The sequence below is a fragment of the Ipomoea triloba genome, chromosome 11, assembly GCF_003576645.1.
Source record: "Ipomoea triloba cultivar NCNSP0323 chromosome 11, ASM357664v1".
NCBI lineage: Eukaryota > Viridiplantae > Streptophyta > Magnoliopsida > Solanales > Convolvulaceae > Ipomoea > Ipomoea triloba.
The window spans coordinates 19,424,793-19,435,225 of NC_044926.1; the positions used below are offsets into that span (position 1 = coordinate 19,424,793).

The 10,433-nt window shown below is 40.8% G+C and overlaps 2 protein-coding genes across 2 annotated transcripts; both read left to right on the forward strand.

Annotated features, from left to right (window-relative positions):
- Positions 1 to 4,429: 4,429 nt before the first annotated feature.
- Positions 4,430 to 8,037, forward strand: LOC115996040. The gene is made up of 3 exons (XM_031235184.1): positions 4,430 to 5,836; positions 6,325 to 6,972; positions 7,117 to 8,037. The coding sequence occupies exons 1-3, from the start codon at positions 4,430 to 4,432 to the stop codon at positions 8,035 to 8,037; spliced, it is 2,976 nt and encodes a 991-aa protein (XP_031091044.1).
- Positions 8,038 to 9,897: 1,860 nt separating this feature from the next.
- LOC115996041 lies at positions 9,898 to 10,200 on the forward strand. The gene has a single exon (XM_031235186.1). The coding sequence runs from the start codon at positions 9,898 to 9,900 to the stop codon at positions 10,198 to 10,200; it is 303 nt and encodes a 100-aa protein (XP_031091046.1).
- Positions 10,201 to 10,433: the final 233 nt, after the last annotated feature.

A 10,433-nucleotide genomic window follows, 5' to 3' on the forward strand; every position in this document is an offset into this window, starting at 1 on the left:
AGTTGGTCTTTAGTGAGGTTTTGTTTTACAAACTTTCCTGGGGTATATACATTTGGAATCTCCCATCATGATTTGGTATAATCTGTCAAAATTTTAAGTATTCCTTGCAAATGTGATTTGATTTCGGTTCATTAAAGAATAGCTATAGCATCTTTAATTTACTGAAGTCTTAAAGTTCCAATCTTGGTTACTTAAAGAATAACTACAGCTTATTCAATTTCCAAAGATTATTAAGTTATGATATTATAATTTTAATTTGGTTGGGGAGTAGCCACAGCATCCTTAATCAGTTAAAATTATATATTAAGCAGTTTATCCTGATCACATAAAGTTTTAGACATATAAGTTGTGATTAATTGTATCTAATATAATGGAATTTAGCCCACAGGCAATTTCGTTATATTTGTATAATTAATTAGGATGAAATACTATACTACGATCATAATTTAGCCCACAGGCAATTATGTATCGGAATGTAGTTAGTAGTTTTATCAGTGATGATAGAAGTAAATCAATTTATTTACTTTATGGCTATTTGTAAATAATTTCTAATTCTATCATGAAGATTAATTTTATGATGTAAACTTGGGATCATATTTCTTGAAGTGCCCACAAGGGTTAAGGAAAAGGAACTTGATTTCTTTTAAGTTATTTTTATCATAATGGTTGTAATGAATCTTATTGAATTAAAACTTTAGCCCACAGGCAAGTTTTATGTCACTTGATTCTTCAACTCATTTGATAAATTGTTTCATCATAAATAAAAATTTTCAGTTGGATCTAATTGAGTAAGACTTTAGCTCACAGGCAAGTTTTATGTCTCTAGATTCTTCTGACTATTTGATAATTGAGATAAACCATTATCATAAAGGGTTTCTTAATTGGATTTAATAGAATTAAAACTTCAGCCCACAGGCAAGTTTTTATGTCAATAAATCCCTAAACCCAGATAATGATTTTATCACAATTTCTTAGAATTTATAAATTTAGTTCAATTATAAATTCTAAGTTTCATGGTTTGCATTGGCAAAACATGTATTCAGTTACTTCCCAAAATTTAGCCACTTTTATTAATTATTCCACGAAAGTTTACTTGGTTCTTTGGTCTAACTATAGTAAGTTCCGTGATATGATATACTTCTTTTGGATTCCAAAAATAAAATGTATCTTTTAAGCCAAATTNTTTTAATTTGGTTGGGGAGTAGCCACAGCATCCTTAATCAGTTAAAATTATATATTAAGCAGTTTATCCTGATCACATAAAGTTTTAGACATATAAGTTGTGATTAATTGTATCTAATATAATGGAATTTAGCCCACAGGCAATTTCGTTATATTTGTATAATTAATTAGGATGAAATACTATACTACGATCATAATTTAGCCCACAGGCAATTATGTATCGGAATGTAGTTAGTAGTTTTATCAGTGATGATAGAAGTAAATCAATTTATTTACTTTATGGCTATTTGTAAATAATTTCTAATTCTATCATGAAGATTAATTTTATGATGTAAACTTGGGATCATATTTCTTGAAGTGCCCACAAGGGTTAAGGAAAAGGAACTTGATTTCTTTTAAGTTATTTTTATCATAATGGTTGTAATGAATCTTATTGAATTAAAACTTTAGCCCACAGGCAAGTTTTATGTCACTTGATTCTTCAACTCATTTGATAAATTGTTTCATCATAAATAAAAATTTTCAGTTGGATCTAATTGAGTAAGACTTTAGCTCACAGGCAAGTTTTATGTCTCTAGATTCTTCTGACTATTTGATAATTGAGATAAACCATTATCATAAAGGGTTTCTTAATTGGATTTAATAGAATTAAAACTTCAGCCCACAGGCAAGTTTTTATGTCAATAAATCCCTAAACCCAGATAATGATTTTATCACAATTTCTTAGAATTTATAAATTTAGTTCAATTATAAATTCTAAGTTTCATGGTTTGCATTGGCAAAACATGTATTCAGTTACTTCCCAAAATTTAGCCACTTTTATTAATTATTCCACGAAAGTTTACTTGGTTCTTTGGTCTAACTGATATGATATACTTCTTTTGGATTCCAAAAATAAAATGTATCTTTTAAGCCAAATTCAAACTTGGTTTTGGAAGGTGTATTTTTTGTTTTTTAGTATATCCAACTATGGTGGGGAATTTTATCTTCATTATTTAGTTGGACTTTTATTGGAACCAAATATTGATTATTCAGTATGCCCAACTAATGGTGGGGAACTATATCCTCATTTATTAGTTGGTCAAATCAATTATGAGTATGTATATCATTAATTTTGCTAAAGAACAGTAGGAGTGATCATTAAGAAAAAGATCATTAAGATACTCCACTAAAGATTATGGATTTAACTATTGTCTTCATACTTCCCAATGCAAATTGGATTGTATGTCAAACAATAAGTAGTCCAAAAGATTCCACAAGTATTAATCTTGAATTTGTTCATATAAATTCATAAGTTCAAATTATTGGACATCTGGTTGTGCAGCATATTTATGAAAATGTTGTACCAATATTAATGAATTTATTAGAACAAAATCATCTAACTTGTGGTGCACTGTCATTCTTTAGCATTTAAGAGTCTTTAGTTTCTTCAAAATTGATCCTGGGCCATTTTGGTATTTAAGGCTCAAGACAATTTTGCGAGACATAAAAGTAAGACTCATAAATATTCAGTTAAAGTGGATATTGTGATTATTTGGGAAGTTATGGTGTATGTTAACATTCCAAATTTATGGACTTAGAGGTTTTGGTTTGTTCTCTAAGTTATTGGAATGATTCTGTGACTTAACTATCTTTTGGCTATTTTAATGAGTGGGAGTGACAGACGTGTCAACTCTGAGCTCTTAGCTGTTAGAGGTAGTGTTCAAGTTTAGAAGTCACGGAATACAGTTAGCATTATGCTAACATTAAGAGATCTCTATTTGAGGCATGCTTTTAAGGATTTTAGAGATCATACAGTGTACTTTTTTGTACAAATATTTGGATGGTTTCTCTCTTCAGTTGTGCACATAATATATTTTGAGAAACATCTCTTAAGTTATACCGAGAATAAACATTGGGTTTGTTCATGAGGGGCCTAAGTTAGAGAATTGAAATACATGTGACCATAATGGATATTACTCTGCAAAATAGAGTACTTATCACTATGATTCGTGTGTTTTGTTCTTTGATGAGGGTTGTGCTAGTACTTGCACCAAGTGGGAGAATGTAAGATTTTCCCTAATAATATATATATTATATATTATATATGTAAGATTTTCCCTAATAATATATATATTATATATTATATATTAGGGTCTTAATCTAATAATATATATATTATATATTATATATTAGGGTCTTAATTAAGTGGTGCAAGTTAACTAGGTTTATTAAGTGGTTTGGTTGGACTAAACAACTAAGTAGTTGTATTCAACCAGACTCTGTGCCTATATAAATCTGTATTGATGGGATACAGGATGGGCATTATATAGCACATACAGTTCACGGTACTCATACTGCTCAGTAAATACCAGTACACCATCTAGGGTTCTGAGTCAAGTATGAGACAAATATGGCTGACGGTCTACCGTTAAAGAGACATTACATCAACTGTGGCTGGAGATCAACAATGATTCAGCTTCCGCTATTACGAGGTCAGGTTACTCGTATACTATTCTGTTTAGTTAGATTATTTATATCTAACATATTATACAAAATGTACGGTGGTTCCAACCTACCAACTGACCAAATCAACACGTTTCAATTCGTACTTTAGTAAATTTCTTTGTTTACATCGTCAATGGAAACTTCTTGGAATTGAAAGTGTGGACAAAAGTTGAATAGTTAGGTAAAGGAAATGATAATGAATTGAACTGGCTAACCAAGCTGCTGAGGCTGCTTCGTCTTCTTTTCTTATTATAATTAATTATTATTATTTGAACCCATATTGCTGCTTATAGTTGTGAACTTTAAGTCGAGTAACGAACTAACTATATCGAATCTGATTTCAAATTATTATTATTATGAACTTTAAGTTGAGCTATTAACCAACTATGCTAATCTTTGGATTATTATTATTATGGATTGTTGTTGTTGTTGTTAAATACATAAATTGGTTATTCAACTATTGAATTGACACCACTCTCTCCACTAATGATAATATGTACTCCGTATTATACAAAATGCGATTCCTCCCTCCCAAGTCAACACGGTTGGCCCCGCCCTGAATGTGCTCACAAGGAATTTAATATTGTCTTTTCTAGTTATGAACAACGAAACAATTACGCAAAGCTCCAGTGTCGTGGTACTTTTTTTTTTTTTTTTTTTAACATTGAGATAGAAAAAAAACGCTCTCGAGCTCTTTAGTTATTTTTGGTAGGTTTCCCGCGTCGCCCTAGCCGTTAGGACGGCGAACCAGCTTCAGGGCATGGAGGCGCCGCCGGGGGCCTCTATGCCACCGCCGCCGACTGTCATGGAGGTGGAAGATCCCTCCCAGCAATCGACCAAAAAATCCAAAACAACAAAAAGATCCTTCGCCGACACTGTTGCGGCTCTCCCACCGGGCATAGAAGAGGCTCCGACCATCCAGAATATCACTGATTGGGCCTTTGAAGATCCCGTGTTAGAATCAGACTCAGAAATGGATGAACACGAATCGACAGATGGTTTCCCTTGCGTAAAAATCTCGAAGGAGCTGCGACGGGAGCTCTGCCTACCATGGAAGATGGCTTTGATCGTGAAATATTTAGGAAGGGATATTAACTACAACGTGTTGAAGCAGCGTCTTCCAGTTATCTGGGGCCTTCAAGGGAGGATGGACTTCATCGACATCGGCTATTGGTTCTTCGTAGCGCGCTTCGGTCCTTCGATTGATTACATGCACGTTCTTCTTGATGGACCGTGGAAAATCTTCGATAACTATCTGGTGATCCAACGTTGGCAACCGGAGTTCGATCCCCTCACGGCAAAGCTCTCCAAAATGGCGGTTTGGGTCCGTATCCCAAGGCTTGCGGTTGAGTTCTTCCGGGAGGATGTGATCAAAAGCGTCCTGGAGAATGTGGGCAAACCACTTAAACTCGATCGTACCACGGTGGGAGTTGAGAGAGGTAGATTCGCCCGGGCGGCGGTGGAAATCGATCTCGACAAACCTCTTGTTACACATGTTTGGGTTCGCAATAAGCTTAGAGCCGTGGAGTACGAAGGGCTTCACGTGGTATGTTTCAACTGTGGAACAGTTGGTCATAGGGAGCAAGCATGTCCTCACGCCATTCCGATTACCCCTGTTCATGGTGACACGGTGTGCAATGAACCGCCAGAAGGTGGGAAGGATGGCGATACGGCGCAAACCACGGCAACAACTACCACGGCTCCTACTCCACCGGCGCGAAAATACGGCTCCTGGATGCTTGTCACCAGAAAGTCCATGACTCAGGACCGAAACAAGGATGCCAGACAGACATCGCAACAAACTACGAACAGAAACGCCTGGAAAAATTCCTTCGACATGCAACATGCAAACGACGATGAAGGTGGTGATTCGATCCCGAGTTCAGGCAAAGAAAATGTCAACCAATCTAGACGTGGTAAAGGTAAGTCCCCAGCCTTGGTAAATGCTAATAATAGCAACGCTAATAAATCACCACAGGTTCTAAAACCTCGGAGAGTCCAGGTAATGAGAAACGACAACGGGCTTACTGCCACTGGTCACACCGCTGATAAGGCGCCCAGTAGGAGACATCAACGGTCTATGACACAAGACAACCGGAACATGGACCTAACACGCGACCCCAACTCCTCTTCTACTACCAACATCCGGCAGAAACCGGTGCACCAGGTAAGGAACAGAAGAGGCCATAATTTGTAGGGTCGCGGAGGCACGAGGGGAGGGGGACGTGGTGGTCGAGTCTCTTCCCTTGACTATGTCGTGGATGACATCTTGATGGAAAAATACAACAACACAGGTATCTTTCATTTTGGAAATACTCAGTCTGGTCCCGACCCTCGGGCACAGGCCTTGTCAGCCTCTAATGGCTTTGAAAATGGTAAGGGTGTCATGCCTGAGGAAGGCGGTTGTCAAACTTCCTCTCTCGCCACGACCTCTCCATGAAGATTATTTCTTGGAATTGTAGGGGCATCGCTAATGGTCGGGCGAGGAAGCACGTTAAGCAGCTTTTAGTCTCGACCAAATCCGATGTTCTTTGCCTTCTTGAGATTCGTTCACCCAGGGCAGACAAGATGGTTAAACTTGTCTACAATCTGGGGTTTACTAACCACTTTGTTGTTGAGCCTTTGGGTTTTGCAGGTGGCCTTTTGTTGTTTTAGAAACAAGGGCTTGCTAATCTGAATATTGTTAGTCACTCGTCCCAGGCCATTCATGCTAAGTTGAGCCTGGATCAACAAGACTGCTATGTCACTTTCTCCTATGTCAGACCGAATCTCCTGGCTAGGAGTAGATTCTGGGAAGAGTGCAAAGCCTTCAGTGCCTCCGTGGACAAGCCTTGGTTAGTTCTCGGGGACTTTAACAATATTGCTTCGGTGGAAGAACAATGGGGTAGTGAGTCGATTAACACCCATAACATCCAGAGATTTGTCGATGCATTTAACAGTTGTGGCCTTATGGATCCAGGAGCCACTGGCCCGAGATTCACCTGGTACCATTCAGTGGGCATTAGAATTATTCAAATGCGGCGTCTTGACAGGACCTTCTGGAACATCAATGCACAGGTGGCATTCCCGGAAGCTAAGATTGTAAACCTCCCTAGACTCCATTCGGACCATAACCCCGTGATGTTTATCAGTGAAGCGGGTATACCTCCGGAACGGCATCTCCGGCCTAATCGTTTCGAAGCAGCCTGGTTGTCTAGAGTCGACTATGGCAACATTTGGAAGGGGGCAATGCGGGACGGTAGTAGGGATTTTGAGGACATGATCTCGGAAATCTCCACTAAAAGTATGCTTTGGAACAAAAATGTTTTCGGTAACATTTTTAATCGCAAAATACTCCTGGAGGCCAAAATTAATAGGGTTCAATCTGATCCTAATTAGCACTCCTGTAGAGACCTCCAGACGCTTGAAAAGACTCTTATCAATGATCTCAACGTTATTCTTGACCAGGAGGAGGCTCACTGGTTTCAGAAGTCTAAGCAAGATTGGGTTAGAGATGGGGACAGAAATACTCGGTTCTACCACAATGCGGCCTTGATCATGAGAAATAGAAACCGTATCAAATTCCTCAAGCTCCATGGAATCTGGACTAATGACACTACAGCTTTGTCTTTACACATTACTGACTACTTTGCCTCTTTGTTCTGCAGGAATCCTAGGACAAATGACAACCCCATCCTCCCGACACCTGAGGCATTCAGAATCTCTAGTACTCAAGCTTCCTACTTAGGCCGGAGAGCTTCAAGGGAGGAAGTTAAGAAAGCCGTGTTTGGGATGAAGAAATACGGGAGCCCTGGTCCGGATGGAATCCCAGCTGTCTTCTACCAGCACTTCTGGGATGAAGTGGGCCCGGCGCTGACCAACTTAGTTAACCAAGCGCTTTATAGTGGGATTGTACCTAATTCCCTACTTAAGGCTTTTATGACTCTCATCCCTAAAAAAGAAGTACCCGAGACCGCGGCGGACTTTAGGCCTATTACCCTCCTCAACGTAGCCTTCAAAGTAATCTCGAAAGCCATTGTCAACAGGATGAGGCCGTTAATGTGTAAGCTCATTGGCCCCCACCAGAACAGCTTCCTCCCGGGGCGTTCCATTCTGGATAATGTGATTTTGACCCAAGAGATTGTTCACACTATGCATAGAAAGCAGGGATCCAAAGGGCTGATGGTGATCAAGGTGGATCTCCACAAAGCTTATGATAGTGTGGATTGGTCCTTTCTTGAACGTACCCTCGCGGGGTTTAACTTCCCTAGGGGCCTCATTGATCTTATTATGTATTCCCTTCGTGAGAGCGACATCTTTATCCTTTGGAATGGGGGTCGCCTTTCCTCCTTTAGGCCAGGCCTGGGCTCCGCCAGGGCGACCCCTTAGCCCCTTATCTTTTCAATCTTGTTATGGAAAGACTTACCCATGACATTCAAGCCACGGTTGACAAGGGTATTTGGAAGCCGATCCGCATCACAAGGGGTGGCCTAGGCCTTTCCCACCTCTTCTTCGCCAATGATCTATTACTCTTCGGGGAAGCGACAGATCAACAAGCTTCTATTATCTCAGATTGTCTCAACAGGTTCAGCTGTGACTCCGGTCTCCAGGTTAACCTCTCTAAATCCCAAATCTTTTGTTCCCCTAACACTAATGCAGGTTTGAAGAGAAGCATTGGAGATTGTTTGGGGGTCCCCATGGCCGCCTACCTCGGCTCTCACCTAGGGATTCCTATTCTTCAGAAACGGGTGTCTAAAGAAACCTTCGCGGGCGTGATAGACAAAATGAGAAAGAAATTGAGCTCCTGGAAGGCGAATTCTCTAAGCATGGCAGGTCGAAGAATTCTGGTTCAATCCTCTCTAGCCACGATTCCAACCTACACCATGCAGTCCATGGCCCTGCCTTCAAGCACCTGCAAAGAGATTGACAAAGTCTGCAGGATCTTCCTTTGGGGTCATCCAGACTCTTCCAAAAAAATCCACACTGTGAACTGGACCGATATTTGCAAGCCTAAGTCGAGGTTTGGGCCTTCGTAAAGCGCAAGATTTCAACTTAGCCTTCCTCACCAAACAGGCTTGGCAACTCCTGACGAACCAAGACAAGTTATGGGTGAAAGTCCTCCGTGAAAAGTACGTGAAAGACGGGGACTTCCTCACGTCCAACTGTAAAAACGGGTGTTCGTGGGGGTGGCGGAGTGTCATCAAAGGTAAAAACACGCTTCTCGCGGGAGTGAAATGGAGAGTGGGCAAAGGGAGTTCCATCAAATTCTAGAAAGACTGTTGGTTAGGTGATAAACCTCTGGCCCTCCTTCCTTCAATAAACTCCAGGTCCAATGATGTCGACTTAGTCAAGGATTTTATCTGCCACGACAATACCTGGAACGTTTCAGCCCTTGAAGACCTGCTGCCCGAAGATATAATCAACGATATACGGGCGATTCCTCTCCCCATAGACGTTGATCAGGACGACAGCCTTGTGTGGCCTCACTCAGGTTCGGGTCTCATCTCTGTTAACTCAGCTTATTCGTTCATTACAGGTGGCGATGAGAACAATATAACGCATAGCTGGATTTGGGAGATCAAATGCGCCGAGCGTATCAAAATCTTCATATGGAAAATCACCAAGAACGGGTTGTTAACGAACGTGGAGCGCCTCTGGCGAGGCTTGACCGACAACCCAACGTGTCCGTGCTGCGGCCTTGGCGATGAAACCCTCGATCATCTGTTCAGAGAATGTCCTGCAACGAAGGACTGTTGGAGCGAAGCCACGCCACTTGCTGCCTTCTTATCGAGTAACCATCTCCCGATTCCTCTATGGATGGAAAGCTTTAGCTCGGGCAAAAAGGGAGATCAAGCTTTGGAATCCTGGAAATTCTTATTCCCCCATTTGCTGTGGAACATATGGAAAAGCCGGAATAACCTCGTCTTCAACAGAGTAGCATGGACAGCGAAGCAAATTCTAACTCATGCTCAAAAGGAGGCCGCGGAGGCTGAGCAGTTTCTTATCAAAAGAAATGGGCCTGTGGTCGCCAGTCAGGTATGGGTTCAGTGGTCTCCGCCGCCTCAAGGGTACGTTAAAGTCAATATAGACGGGGCACGCAAATCATCCACAGGACTGGCTAGCGCAGGCGGTCTCATCCGCGACCATCTGGGGCGGTGGCTTATTGGGTTCACCTCAAAGATTGGCCACACTAGCAGCTTCAAAGCTGAGCTATAGGGCATCCGCGAAGGCTTGAATTTGGCGTTGAACATGGGTTTCTCCTCCATCTTGGTCGAAACAGATTCTGAGGCGGTTGTCAAGGCGATCTTCCAAGAGCAGACTTACCCTCAACTCGTAGAGACTCTCATCGTAGATTGCAAATTTCTCATTCGACAGGTTCCGAATTCCAAACTGCTGCATACCTTTCGCGAGGGCAATCAGTGCGCTGACTTTCTTGCAAACCTGGGGCAATCTTCTCCGTGGAGCACCACCATCCTCAACACTCCACTAGAAGGCATGACTACTCTCTTGGTTAGAGACGCGAACAAAGTTGCCTTTAATAGACTTCGTTAACTCTGGGAGCTTTTGGGCTCCTTTTCATCACCAAAAAAAAACAATTGTTTTTATTTCATTGTTTTCATCGTAAATGAAAACTTTGTGGAATTGAAAGTGTGAACAAAAGTTGAATAGTAACGTCAAGGAAATGATAATGAGAACTAGCTAACGTAACCAAGCCGTGAGTATAGTTTCTCGTGCGATTGTGCGGTTACGCATCTTAATCATTAAGATAACGCACCTTAAGTACA

Bases quoted from the DNA above. Each gene is read 5' to 3' on its own strand.
- LOC115996040 (XM_031235184.1), top strand. From the start codon at position 4,430: ATGGAGGCGCCGCCGGGGGCCTCTATGCCACCGCCGCCGACTGTCATG. The intron at 5,837-6,324 runs GTAAGGAACAGA...TTGTTGTTTTAG, and splicing joins GGCAGAAACCGGTGCACCAG to AAACAAGGGCTTGCTAATCT. The intron at 6,973-7,116 runs GTTTTCGGTAAC...ATTCTTGACCAG, and splicing joins GTATGCTTTGGAACAAAAAT to GAGGAGGCTCACTGGTTTCA.
- LOC115996041 (XM_031235186.1), top strand. From the start codon at position 9,898: ATGGGTTTCTCCTCCATCTTGGTCGAAACAGATTCTGAGGCGGTTGTC.